At 53.3% G+C, this 13,583-nt stretch overlaps 2 protein-coding genes across 6 annotated transcripts in view; one reads left to right on the forward strand and one right to left on the reverse strand.

Annotated features, from left to right (window-relative positions):
* ankrd28a (ankyrin repeat domain 28a) overlaps window positions 1-9,340 on the forward strand; it is a 28,156-nt gene extending 18,816 nt beyond the window's left edge. For 2 of the 4 annotated variants that reach the window (XM_072706060.1, XM_072706058.1), the window contains exons 10-28: window positions 24-138; window positions 220-302; window positions 484-547; window positions 1,238-1,306; window positions 1,467-1,607; window positions 1,678-1,822; window positions 1,937-1,963; window positions 2,055-2,129; window positions 2,280-2,481; window positions 2,565-2,652; window positions 2,976-3,093; window positions 4,157-4,376; window positions 4,458-4,545; window positions 4,688-4,771; window positions 4,873-5,018; window positions 5,499-5,581; window positions 5,784-5,866; window positions 7,198-7,289; window positions 7,504-9,340. In XM_072706060.1, coding sequence (XP_072562161.1) covers window positions 24-138; window positions 220-302; window positions 484-547; window positions 1,238-1,306; window positions 1,467-1,607; window positions 1,678-1,822; window positions 1,937-1,963; window positions 2,055-2,129; window positions 2,280-2,481; window positions 2,565-2,652; window positions 2,976-3,093; window positions 4,157-4,376; window positions 4,458-4,545; window positions 4,688-4,771; window positions 4,873-5,018; window positions 5,499-5,581; window positions 5,784-5,866; window positions 7,198-7,289; window positions 7,504-7,790 — 2,210 coding nt within the window. In that variant the 3' untranslated portion in view covers window positions 7,791-9,340. The remainder of the gene's footprint in view (window positions 1-23; window positions 139-219; window positions 303-483; window positions 548-1,237; window positions 1,307-1,466; window positions 1,608-1,677; window positions 1,823-1,936; window positions 1,964-2,054; window positions 2,130-2,279; window positions 2,482-2,564; window positions 2,653-2,975; window positions 3,094-4,156; window positions 4,377-4,457; window positions 4,546-4,687; window positions 4,772-4,872; window positions 5,019-5,498; window positions 5,582-5,783; window positions 5,867-7,197; window positions 7,290-7,503) is intronic. The other 2 variants (XM_072706059.1, XM_072706061.1) reach the window with 2 other exon arrangements.
* On the reverse strand, window positions 8,846-12,685 carry btd (biotinidase). Of its 2 annotated transcripts, XM_023817660.2 has the most exons (4): window positions 11,984-12,685; window positions 11,293-11,442; window positions 10,137-10,793; window positions 9,737-9,972 (listed from the first exon to the last, which is right to left on the reverse strand). In XM_023817660.2, the coding sequence occupies exons 1-4, from the start codon at window positions 12,200-12,202 to the stop codon at window positions 9,874-9,876; spliced, it is 1,125 nt and encodes a 374-aa protein (XP_023673428.1). In that variant the 5' UTR covers window positions 12,203-12,685; the 3' UTR covers window positions 9,737-9,873. The 2 variants fall into 2 exon arrangements, with proteins under 2 accessions (XP_023673427.2, XP_023673428.1); XM_023817659.2 differs by having other exon boundaries at window positions 8,846-10,793.
* Between the last annotated feature and the right edge of the window lie 898 nt (window positions 12,686-13,583).

The following is a 13,583-nucleotide window of genomic DNA, read 5'->3' on the forward strand; positions in this document are numbered from 1 at the left end:
GATAGTTTGGGTCACACCCACAGGGGCCGAGATAGACTGTGAAGACAAGAACGGCAACTCGCCCCTGCACATCGCGGCCCGCTATGGCCACGAGCTGCTGCTCAACACGCTCATCACCAATGGGGCCGACGCTACCAAGTGAGTGATAATCAGCGTTGCTGCTGCAAGGCATGCGGGGTAGGGTGTCACATGGTGTTAACTGGCCCCGCCTCTTGGTAGGCGTGGCATCCACGGCATGTTCCCGCTGCACCTGGCAGCTCTTAGTGGCTTCTCAGACTGCTGTCGCAAGCTCCTATCATCCGGTGAGTGAACACCAGCCCCCCTTTCCCGTGACATGCCCCTCAAACAGTCCTGACATCCATATTGCATTTATTAATAATTAATTAGCAAATCAGCCACAGATCCAGGTTTGTTGTTGATGCTGCTGTGTATCAGACTTCTCCAGGTGAGAACTTACCCGCCAGTGTCGTCCCTCTCCCACAGGCTTTGATATCGACACCCCCGATGACTTCGGGAGGACCTGTTTACACGCGGCAGCAGCTGGAGGGTGCGTCCGCCTATCCGACAGGGTCACTGCCTCCCTGCCCCTTTTCTGTTTTCACATTCAGTCAGATCACTACTTGGTAAAACATCCTGAAAATCACCGCTATTCTCAGGGGCTGTGCTTTCTCGATATACAGTAAACAGGAAGTGCTCATGCCAGGTGAATTGATGTTTATTTTCTAATTCGTCTGTTCGATGGATTAAATAGATCTATTTTAGACGAGATGGCAGCCCCTTTGAGAAGCTGCTATCGTATCTCAGCGTCTGACTGGGAAGGTGTCAAGTCACACTCTTTCTGCTTTTAGATTGAAGTTGAATGTCAATAGCTGGTTGAATGAGTAAAAATGGGGAAAGGTTAGCAGAATTGTCTGAATTGGAATGGGGGAGGTTTTTGATGACTTTTCGAACCAGCATTGTGCCTGTTTAGGGCAGGAATCAACAATGGTGCTGGTCCAGTCTAAGTGGGATCTTACTAATATGATTAAATTTTAAAACGTGGCTTTTTTGAAGAAAGCTGTCATTGTAGGTGCTTCCTATGAGGTTAATGGGCAAATACATTTATAATAAACCATTTCTCAGAACCTCCAATAAATTGCCAGGCCTCATAAATGTAAAATGGAAGTTGCAATATAAATATCTTTAATGAAGTAAAATGTCGTGCTTGCCCACTCACTGTCCCCTTCCTGTCCCACAGGAATCTGGACTGTTTGAATCTGCTCCTCAACACTGGGGCCGATTTCAACAGGAAGGACAAATTTGGAAGGTAAACCGTATTTATTTTATGCGCGCCGGTTTGAGCCGGTCGGTCCGTCGCCGTGACGCCGGCTGGCCGGTCTGTGCCGGTTCCTGTCCAGATTAACGCGGGTGTGGACGGGTGATTGATGGTGTTGGAGGAATGAAGGACGATGTCTCTGCGTCAACAGGACGCCCCTGCATTACGCTGCAGCTAACTGTAACTACCAGTGCCTGTTCGCCCTGGTGGGCTCCGGGGCGAGTGTGAACGACCTGGACGAGAGGGGCTGCACCCCACTGCACTACGCGGCCGCCTCTGACACGGACGGAAAGTGAGTCCCTCCCCAGAGCCCCGTCTGTGCCTGTCCTCAACAGCCTGCTTATGTATCTGACTGCCTGCAGGTGTCTGACTGGCCGGCTGTCTACTGCCCCTAGGTGCCTGGAGTACTTACTACGCAACGATGCGAATCCCGCAATCCGGGACAAGCAAGGTTACAACGCAGTGCACTACGCCTCGGCATACGGCCACCGCCTGTGCCTGGAGCTGGTGAGGAGCTCCGGCTGGCTGCTTCACGTTATCCAATAACGAAGCTCAGTGCCTTTTCATCTGGTGTCTTCTCCCCGCGTGTTTATGTCTGAAAAGCTCCTTTCTGTCTTTCAGATCGCCAGCGAGACGCCCCTCGATGTGGTAAGTAGCGGCCATCTGAGACAAAGGCTCTCGATAGTGTGATACGGTGGCTTAACCCCCCCCCCCCCCCAACCACCCATCCTCTCCCCAGCTGATGGAGACCTCGGGGACGGATGTTCTGAACGACTCTGACAACCGCGCCCCTGTCAGTCCCCTGCACTTAGCGGTGAGTAAAGCAGCAGGGAGGGGCCTGTGTCGTCGTCGTCGTCCCCCCTCCAAGCCCAGCTGGTGAATAGCAATCTGGAATTTGAACCTGTGACCACCTGGAGACACTGAGGGAGAGTGTCTTTAAGGCTGCCCCCCTCCATGTTTGTAGGCGTATCATGGGCACCACCAAGCTCTGGAGGTTCTGGTTCAGTCCCTGCTAGACCTGGACGTCCGGAACAGCCAGGGCCGCACACCCCTGGACCTGGCCGCCTTCAAGGGCCACGTGGAGTGCGTGGATGTGCTCATCAACCAGGGAGCGTCCATCCTGGTGAAGGACTTCACCCTGAAGCGCACGCCGATCCACGCTGCAGGTAGGTCCAGTATTCTAAGGGTGTGTGAGCCCCACCAGCATGCGACTGGCCGACACACTGACCTTTCCACCCTCCCCCACCAGCCACGAACGGCCACTCGGAGTGCCTGCGCTTGCTGATCGGGAACGCGGACCTGCAGACCGCTGTGGACATCCAGGACGGAAATGGCCAGTCAGTGTCTCCCATAACACTCTATTGCTGCCCTGTGCATGTCCCAGACTGACATGCCAGCCCATCCCCCGCAGCATCACGCCCCTGCAGTGCTGGCTCCTCGCCTGCAGGGGGCCGAGAGGATTTCTTCAGCCATATAATACTTCTACTAAACAGCCCTTGGCATTTTCCCTGGTCCATGAGTCACACCAGCCTACAGTTGCTGTTGTACAGGAATAACTTCATCCTGTGTTAATAATAATGGTATTTGTTAATTATTCTGTTATTAGTTGTCTGTTACCAACGTGGCTAACTGCCCTGACCCCCCCCCCCCCGCTTGGCAGGACCCCGCTGATGTTGTCCGTCCTCAGCGGCCACACAGACTGCGTATACTCCCTGCTCAACAAGGGGGCCAACGTGGAGGCCAAAGACAAGTGGGGCAGGACCGCCCTGCACCGTGGGGTAAGCCACTCTGCCCCCCCTCCGGACTCCCACTCTGCCCACTCTGGGCTCCCTCTCTGCCCCCCCTCCGGACTCCCACTCTGCCCCCTCCGGGCTCCCTCTCTGCCCCCCCTCCGGACTCCCACTCTGCCCCCTCCGGGCTCCCTCTCTGCGGCCCCTCGGGGCTCCCTCTCTGCTCCCCCTCCGGGCTCCCTCTCTCCGCCACCTCCGGGCTCCCTCTCTCCGCCCCCTCCGGGCTCCCTCACTCCGCCCCCTCCGGGCTCCCTCACTCTGCCCCCTCCGGGCTCCCTCTCTCCGCCCCCTCCGGGCTCCCTCTCTCTGCCCCAGCCCGCCAGTCAGGTTCTGCTGGTGGTCTTTTACCAGCCCAGTTTTCCCAAAGCTCCCAACACCAGCTCTGATTTCGCTCCCCTATGACTCCAACTCACAGCTCCGTCTGTTTGCGGTCACTCACAGCTGCCAAACGTCATGCTTAAGTCCAGAAGTATTTCCCTCTTCCTGTAATCTCATCATTCCGAAGGGGGGGGGGAGATGTGCCGTACGGGAGTGCTTTACAGGGGGGCTCAATTCCCAAGCTGTGTGTTTTTCTTGTAATTTTTTTGTGTGAGCTTGTTTCAGAAGTTTTCACATTCTGGCTGTCAGAGTCTCCTTGCTTCAAGGAACTTGTATACAAAATTTGTCACATTGCTCGTGACAAACACCGCGTAAGTCAGAGAGTTAACATCACACACGTCGGCGTACAGATAGTACACACTAATTCCATAGTAAAATTTGTGAAAAAGTGTCAGGCACAAACAACAGCCATGATTCACGTTGTGTTGTGGTGGGTGGCCTGCATAAATACAAGGAGCCTTTAGTGTGTTGGGGAGGGGGGAGCTGGGGCTGGGTGATGTCATGTCACACTGGGGTGGAGCCTGAGTGTTGGGTGTGGTTTGATAATTGTTGTGATGAGTTTTTAAAGGCTGAGGTTGAGTGCTACAAAAGCGGCAGCTGGCTCCCTCCATCGCTGAGGGGAGGGTGGGCCTCGTCAGCCCCTACTTGATCCCTGTCCCCCCCCCCCCCACAGGCAGTCACCGGCCACGAGGAGTGTGTGGAGGCCCTACTACAGCACAATGCCAGTTTCCTGGCTCGCGACTGCAGGGGGCGCACTCCCATTCACCTGGCGGCAGCTTGCGGGCACATCGGGGTGCTGGGGGGGCTCCTGCAGGCTGCCCAGTCTTTGGACTCCGTGCCCATCATCACAGACAACCGGGGCTACACACCCCTGCACTGGGCCTGTTATAACGGTACCGCTCCGCGCCCCAGAATGCCGTCCTCTCCCCTCCTGTTTCAGCCCTCCTGTGTGTGCTGACTGTCTGCTCCCGCAGGCCACGACACGTGTGTGGAGGTGCTGCTGGAACAGGAGGTGTTTCAAAAGATGGAAGGCAACTCATTCAGCCCCCTGCACTGCGCTGTGTAAGTCTGTGCATCTGCCTGCTTGCCTATCTGTCTGTATCTCTATGTGTAAGAGTCAAACTTCCTGTCCACATGTTAGTCTGTGCCTGTCTGTGACTGTCTGAGTCCCTCTGAAAGGTGACAATCTTTGTGTCCCTGGCAGGATCAATGACAATGAAGGAGCAGCGGAGATGCTGATCGACACACTGGGCCCCAGCATCGTCAATGCCACCGACACAAAGTGCAGGTGCGTCCCCCCCCGGGGCTGATGTGGGAGGAGGGGTTGGGGCGGCGGGAGCTGTGGGTGGGGGCCGCCCTGACGTCTGCTGTCTGTGCCCCCGTCCACAGGACGGCCCTGCACGCCGCCGCCTTCACGGACCACGTGGAGTGCCTGCAGCTGCTGCTGGGGCACGACGCCCAGGTGAACGCCGCAGACGCCTCGGGGAAAACGCCGCTCATGATGGCGGCAGAGAACGGGCAGACGAACGCCGTCGGTACGTTCGAACCCGCCCATCGGGCCTGCATTTTTACACCAGCAAAATAAGTAACTCCATTTACAGCGGCCTTAAACGTTGAAGGATTCTTATTTTGAAATGGCTTAAGGGACTTGAGGCATGATGCCCTTCATGTCACCTTATCCAGAAAGGGGCCGGTGTATATCCGGGTTTTCGCTGCCACTCCCTAATTATATTACTGTTTAGAGGACTGATTGGCTGAAGAGTCCTCACACCTGGGTTTGAACAGCTGACCTACAGGTTATCCCAAAAACCTGCATACACACCGGCCCTTTGCGGATAAGATTGGCCACCGCTGGCCTGGACTAAGCAGTAAGGTGACCAGTGGGAAGCAGGTTAACCCCGTCTGATTGGCCACGCCCAGCAGTCTGCTTTGTGGGAAGCAGGTTAACCCCGTCTGATTGGCCACGCCCAGCAGTCTGCCTTGTGGTTGACACTCCTTTCTTCTCTCCTCTGCAGAAGTGCTAGTGAGTAGCGCCAAGGCAGACCTCACGCTGCAGGATGCCAACAAGAACACTGCTCTTCACTTGGCCTGCAGCAAGGTGCGCCCCCTAGCTGGCCAGCTCCGCATCGCGCCCCCTTCCCCGATTGCACAAAGGAAATGACAGCCAGTGTCACGTTCTCACCTCCCATCTCGCCGCATCCCGTTTTCTGGGAAGTGACAGATCTTTTGGCAGATAAACTGAACTCTGTGTTTTGTAAACATCAGCTGTCATGTTCTCTATCCCCCCCCTCTCTATAAAGGGACATGAAACAAGTGCCTTGTTAATACTGGAGAAGATAACCGACCGGAACCTCATCAACTCGACGAACGCGGCCTTGCAGACGTGAGCCCCCCGTGCAGGGACCGGCAGGGTGGGGAGGGGTGGGGCTGGTTGGGGCTGGTTGGGGAGGGGTGGGGCTGGTTGGGGCTGGTTGGGGCTGGTTGGGGCTGGTTGGGGAGGGGTGGGGCTGGTTGGGCTGGTTGGGGCTGGTTGGGCCGGGGTGGGGCTGGTTGGGGCTGGTTGGGCCGGGGTGGGGCTGGTTGGGGCTGGTTGGGCCGGGGTGGGGCTGGTTGGGCCGGGGTGGGGCTGGTTGGGGCTGGTTGGGCCGGGGTGGGGCTGGTTGGGCCGGGGTGGGGCTGGTTGGGGCTGGTTGGGGAGGGTTGGGGCTGGTTGGGGTGGGGCTGGTTGGGCCGGGGTGGGGCTGGTTGGGCCGGGGTGGGGCTGGTTGGGGCTGGTTGGGGAGGGGTGGGGCTGGTTGGGGAGGGGTGGGGCTTGACCATGATGAGTGTCTAACTGCCAGTGGCGATTAGGAGATTTCATCTTCACACCAGCTGTCCAGCCCGACTTTGTTGTGTTGAAATATTTTTCATGTTTGTCTTCACGTTTTTTTAAAAAACAGCAACAGAACAGTAGAGAGGCACTATTCGGACGGTCTGTGTTCAAAAAAATATAAATAGCTCAGTACATAAATATTTGTATGTACCAATAGGGATTGGGTCATTTGCCCTGTGCACTTTGATGTTAGCAGCCCTGTAGCGTAGCAGAGCTCATCTGTGGCACATTCAGCAGATCAGTGTCGGGAGCCAGACTTCCGAGTGTGTGAGCGCAGCCCTCTGGGCTATGAACAGCACTGACTGTAGTAGCTCTGAATTCACTGATGGCCGTATCCCTGTCTCTGGAGTGCCGGTGTGCCGGCCGCTTTCCGTCAGCTCTCAGGAAATGGGCACTAGCTCAGTTGATAGTCCAGGGCAGGAGTGCATGGGTGAAGTATAGAGATATTTGCAATTTGCCCGTATAAAACATGACTACAGAGCTCCCCCTGGTGACATCTGTGTGTAATAGACAAAAACTTGCCTAACCTTAAATGTATTGAGAGGTGTTTCACGGAGGTCTGGCAGTTCATCCTGGGCGTTCACCAGTCTGTGCCCCAGGCTGGCTGGCATAGGCTCCCTCTGACCTTGTACTGGATTAGCAGTTGATGAATAGATGAATGGATGGGTGGATTAAAAGTGACGAAATAAAAATGTTTGAACCCACCCAAACAATGTAAAGTTAATCATGTGCTGCAGGTAGCTGGTGGATGCAAGTAACTTTTTGGGTTCTGAGTTTGGGATTCGTTATCCAGGTGGGTTTGGGTCATATCTCAGCTGAGTCCTTGTGCCCCCCCCCCCCAGGCCTCTGCATGTGGCTGCCCGCAACGGTCTGACCGTGGTGGTGCAGGAGCTGCTGGGGAAGGGTGCCAGCGTGCTCGCGGTCGACGAGAACGGTAAGGGGGGCTGCCGTCAACATGCTCAAGCTTAGGCGGCTCGAACTAGACCTGCAGTTACATTAACAGAGACCACTCAGTGCCTGGGTGCTGGAAAAACTGTGTGTGTGTGTGCAGTTCTTATCCTGCTAGTTAGGGGGCAGCACTATTTAGCAGAGTTGTCACATTCATATGGCTTTATAGACGTTTGTTTGTGTTTCTTTGTTGCCCTTAGGTTACACCCCTGCCTTGGCGTGTGCCCCAAACAAAGATGTGGCCGACTGCCTCGCCCTCATCCTGGCCACCATGATGCCCGTGTCTCCCAGCAGCGCCAGCATCCCCAGCCTGGGCTTCAACGCCATTAACCACTACTCGAGCCCGTCCAAGACGGTGACCTTCGACACTCTGCCCACACTGAGGACTGAGCACAGCTCCTACTGCAATTTCAACAACGTGGCCCGCGAGGACGGCTTCTATGCCCCGGACGACGAGCTCAACGACTCGGACTCGGAGACCTACTGAGGACCCCATGTGTACCCGCTTCCCCGACCCCGTCCCCGTCTTAATCACTAGGGCCCGCCTGGTGGAGACCTACCCTCCAGCCAGGTGTCCCGAAGACTCAGGAGCCTTAAATTGTTGGAGAGGGCGGGAGAGTTACCGCACGCTGGCCCACACTGTTTCTCACCTACCTATGCTTCTTTCCTTATCCTCATCGGCGGTGCCAGAAACCTTTCTAGCTTTTCTCGTAACTGTGTTCTTTTGTTTTCCGAATGAAAGGAAAGTTTTAAACATGAATTAAAAAAAACAAAAAAATACCGACTCCTTTGAGCCAAGCTGTGGGCGAAACTCGGGCGACAAGCCAGCGTGCGTGATGCGGGCACCCGGAGGGGACGAGGCCAAAGGGACCAAGTGGCGAGCAGGCGTCTGCAAGCCCTCGTTAGCATGACGAAGAGAAAGAGAGGGAGCCAGGGATCGTGTCGGCCGTGGTTAATTTATTGTGTCCAGTGACCAGAGTTCTGATTTCTGTGACGTCTCAGTACTCGCAGATTTCAAGATGCGCCTCCTCGCCTCAATAATCAAAAACTGGGGGAGAAAAAAATAAATTATTTTTTGGGACGAAATTTTAATACGATGGCCTTTTCTCACGCATTTCTTACGTATGATTTTTTTTTTGAGACCAGCAATGCGTGGTGCAGACAGGGTTTTTACACTAAAGCTGCAGTCTCCGTGCGCTTGCAACCACATCTGACCACTCCCCTGTCCCCCCCCCCTCCCCCCGTCCCCCCACGGTCCAGACCGCCAGCGGGCCAGCGGGGAGTGTAGTGGGAGACGGAGATCAAACCGTGAGAATAAGCTGTCCCTTCCAGTGCTTTTGTTACTTTAGAAATAAAATCATTGTTTTTCTCCTTTTTTCCATGGCGATATCAGTTCTTTTCGCCTCTCTCCACGTGCCTTCTGGATCTGGACGGGGGATTCCACCCTCTGCCTCCGCTGCGGAGTACAATTTCAGCCTGCAGAATTGTTATACAATAATAATTTAAACAAAGTAAAGCACCTATATTTTCAGTCCCGGCGTGCGTGGGACATCCGTTACTGCGCAGCGTCCGGTTAATCAGAGGCTTGATTAGGTCCAATTTGGCCATAGCTTAACGAGAGGGGACCTCGACACTAAAACAGTTCTGAAGGATGGTATCAAACAATAGGCCAGTAGCACAAAGCAGACTGAGACTTTAGCCCATGGAGATGAAGTCGGTGGCAGGTTAGCCTGACTGCTCTTATAATCCCGTTTTGTTTTTATTTTTAATTTTTTTTTCCCTCCGTCTGTGAAGCCATTTTGTTTGTGTGTGTGTTAATTAAAATCTTATTTCAAAAATCTATTTTAAACTGGATTTGTGTACAATGCTGATTTTATGCCGTTGGAATGGGATAGTGTGTCTTTCCGGAAGGACGGAGCTGGCTTGTACATAGTGACAGTGACTACCCGGACACTTATACCTGCGTTCTTTCAGTACGTCTGGGATTCCTGTATATTTTATGGATAATAAAATCCAGAAGTGGGTTATGTAATTTAATATCTGGTTTGTTGTTTTGTGGTTATTTTTCCTCAAGGAAAGATTTGTTCAGGGAGGTGACATTGTTGAAAAGGTAATTGGGCTGTGCTAATTTCAGACTGTTACATAGTGAATGTGTGTTTAATTTTGCTGTTATTTTTAATGTGCATTACAGGGTGTTACAGACAGCAGTCACAGGGACATGTGTCGTGGCCAAACGGATCATATGCCCACCCAGCATACCCACATGCCCACCAGGCTGGCATCCCAGTAACGCCACTGAGCAGTCGTGCACACGTTAGGCCTCCCTATCCTTGTGGTAGACTCTGCCATACAGGCAGGCCGTCACCAGGCCTCTGGCCATCCCGGCCTTGCTCATGAAGAACCCGGCTCCCTCCGGCCCGTGCCGGTCTGGTCTCTCCAGCTGCATGCCACTGCCCAGCACGCTGGGGAACACGTATCTGGTGGTGAAGTTGCCCCAGAGACGGAAGTCCATACGTGTATTGGCGTGGTCGATCTCGCCCCCACAGCTGGTGAAGGTGGGGCCCGGGCACCTAACCAGCGCACACACCTCCAGAGCGTAGGTGCCATGGATGATGTGCAAGCCTCTGAATGCGCCCAGGGCGTAGAGCTCTCCGGGTGCAGCTGACCTCCTGAACAGTAGGTGGCAGCAGAGCAGCCCGTCACACGCAGTCAGGTTCCCCTCTGAACCTTCTAAGGGTACCAGAGTGAAGTTGTCATACATCATAACTGAGTGGAAAGTGCTGCTGCTGTTGGCAGAGGTAGGTGTAATGGGGAAGGGGTCCTGCTCACACACCTGGGTTCCCCCGCAGAACTGGGGCTCTAAGTGCGAGTTTCCGGAGAAGGGCTCCCTTGCCCATTCCTGGCTGGTTCTGCTGGTCTCGGTGTCCAGTATGGGAATGGTGGCCAGCAGCAGCTGACCCTCTTCGTTCTCGGTGTTGTGCTGGTATACCGTGTGCCAGGGGGTGAAAATGCCGCTCCCTGTCATGCCCAGACCCCCTGCCCGCACGTTGGCCGCCAGCAAGGTCACTCCAGCGGCAAAGGAGAAGGCGCGTTGGAACTGCACGGCAGCCAGCAGGGGGAGCTGGTTCATCCAGGCGGTGGGGTACACTAGCTGCCGCACCCCCCACTTCTCAACAAGGGACACGGCAGGTTCGTAGAATAAGATGTCAAAGCAGGTGAAGACACCGAACTTGCCGGCGAAGGGCGTGTCGAACGTGACGTGCTCACAGTGGGGCGGCACGTCGAACGCGGCCTCGAAATACAGGTTCTGTTTGTGGTACCTGGCCACGATGGTGCCGTTGGCGCTGAAGACGACGTCGGTGTTGAACTGGTACCGGCCATCGGGGGGGCAGCGGGGATCGAGCCGGCAGTCGCAGTCCTGCCGGTCCGGCATGTTGGCCACAAGGTAGAGTGCGTTCTTTAGCGCCATGCAGCTGAGGCGATGCAAAACCTGCGATGGCGCATTGCGAGGGTGATTATGAGCGGCGTGCTGAACGTGAACATGGCAAAGTTTAGTATGGTGAGTACATTTTAAAAATTCTAATGGTTTTATCTGTCATGTTTCCTTATACTGATTTCAACTGTAAAAATGGCCACTACATTTTCATTGTTCATTGTTCCAGTATATTTACTCTCACCTTTGGGGATGTTTTGTTGGGGGTGGGCATCAGCCCTCATTATGAGGGCTCTCTGAAATTGCTGCTTTATCGGAATATCGGGCAGGATCAGGATTGTCGGTCTGTTTACGTGCTTCACAGGCCCTTTCAAAGCCACGTTCCTGCTTGCTGAGCACTTTCTGCCTCTCATGACATAACAGTCCTACAGCTAATTCTCTCAGTTAATTACTGGGGGTAAAAGCACCAGCAGTACTTAGTGGTTATTTGACATGGAGATGAAAGTGGGGGGTGGGGGGCTTTTTAATTAAGGAGATGGAAGAAGAGCTCAGCTACCTCGGTGTCGGGGAAGCGGTCTGGCTCAGAACAGGGGCTCCAGCTGACTGCGGCGGGATCCGGCACCGTCTCCAGGTACCCGGAGATGGACTCTCTGGTGTAGTTAAACCCATGGATGGCGTCCTCTGGAAAGACGATGATCTGGGCTCCCTGGAAGGGGAAAAGCCAGGTCACCCACATCCTTCCGACTGCTACAGCAGCATTTCTCTGAGCTCCAGGCTTCTGCAGCTTGGAACAACCTGATACCATGTCTGGTTATAGGTTCAAATCCCACTGCCAGCAGAGTAATCATTTTGGCGTTGCGTCCTTGAGCAGGGGCCATTAACCCACAACCGCTCCAGGGACACCAACTCACCCGGCTGACCACAAACTTTTCCTCAAATGTATAACAATTTGGACAAAAGCGTCTAAATATGTAAATGTAAATATTAACCTTGGAAATAACACAAGCGCACTTAAAATGCACGATGCAAAGTACTTTATTCATAGCCTCACGCTATACAAAGGACAGCACAAAAAAGAAAACTTCACTACAAATCTCAGAAATATATTTATCTTGGGAGTATACTGTCAATAAATAGTTCTGTCTATAGTCCGCACGCCAGGCAGGACTGCAGGACCCCAACTTCATAGGATTTTTTTTCTTCTTTTTTCGTAATACGCTTCTCCGGACGTGACCGAGATGTCGGACCTGTCGGGCGGCTGCGGCGGCCTGCTTCTCCAGCATGTCCAGGTTCTGTCGCATGTGCTCCAGCGCCGCGCGGCGTCCTAGGGGCTCCCGGGGCCGCGGGTTCAGCACCACGCTGTGCTCGTACACCGCCGCGACATAGGTGCGCTCTGCCGCCTGCGCCAACGTCGCTTGGCAGAGCCACAGCACGGCGCAGCACTTGCCCAGGAGGTGGCGCTGCATCAGGCACACAGCAGCTAGGGGCAACTTCTTAGTGAAACGTAACCAGTTTGCCTAGTAAATGCAGCTAAATCAAATAATCACTGAGTCAGGTGAGCATCGCGGTTTGTTTTTCTGTATTACTGGATTACAAAGGTCAGCCATTTCGCTTCTCTCATTGGGTAAACTTCGAGCGTGTCCAGACTATCCCCACCACTGATTGGTTAGTTCTTTTTGGGCGTGTCGCCGTGTGGACTGTTAACCTTCTTTTCCAACCTTATTATAGACATAAGACCAATGATCGGCTGAACTGGGATAAAGATGAATATATGAAAGTATTTTAGCGCAATAGTCATTTATTCGTTTGTGACGGCGTGCAAGATACATTTATTTAATGTAGATACGTTAGGTGTCAATGCTTGGTCTTTAAATTTATACGTTTTTTTAGTAGGGATTTCACCAGGCCTTATAATAATAATTCAAGGAAACAGTACAGCTGCAAATTAAGTAAAGAAAATTTAACCCAGCGATTATCCTATTCTGCGGACCGATCTTAAAACACACTTATGTTTATGCATAAATGTATCGGAGCAATGAAAGGAATTGAACAAATAGTACACCATGTTCTTAGAAACATGAAATGCGCAAATAAACCAATGGTTCCTGTCGATTATCAAACTTTTCAAATATAAGCGTTACACTGTAATTACTAATCAAGTTTGCTACATTTGGGCGCTGCCTCCAGAACGCACGTTCCGTCGCGTTATTGCTGTATTTCAGACATAATCAAACGAACACAGACAATGAGGAAAGGGCACACGTGAAGAACCATCAATATGCTCTACTCGTATTTTACTGCAGAGGGCAGTATTTCATTATATATGTCATCGTGCTTTAGTACGTTTTAGTGCTTCCGTCCCCCCTATTTTAAATACAGTAATTAAATGGAAATGAATACAGATGGCATGGTGGCCCGGTGATTAGCAGCATTGCGTCACACTTTCAGAGCTGGAGATCTGAATCCCATAGTGGTTGCATGTTCTCCCTGCGTTGTGTGTGTTCCCTCCCACAGTATAAAGCGATGTTTCCCAATCCGGTCCTCTGAGTCCCGCAGTCGGTCCAGGTTTTTGCTCCCTCCCTGCTCCCAAAAGGGAGCAAAAACATAGACTGTCTGTGGGTCCCCGAGGGCTGGATTGGGTCTAAGGCTTACTGGAGTTCCTTTATTGCCCATAGTGTATGATGGTGTGAGTGTGTCCTGCAGTGGACTGATGTCCTGGGAGACCCCAGCTGGAAATTATCACTTAGCAGCAACTGTAATGAGAGCATGAGTCACCCGGGTTTCCCCAACGTTCTGAGCCTCAGTCGATGAGGCCCATTTGAGCCTTTGATGCTGGAAGCGATGTGG

Source organism: Paramormyrops kingsleyae, chromosome 23 (assembly GCF_048594095.1).
Source record: "Paramormyrops kingsleyae isolate MSU_618 chromosome 23, PKINGS_0.4, whole genome shotgun sequence".
NCBI classification, from domain to species: domain Eukaryota; kingdom Metazoa; phylum Chordata; class Actinopteri; order Osteoglossiformes; family Mormyridae; genus Paramormyrops; species Paramormyrops kingsleyae.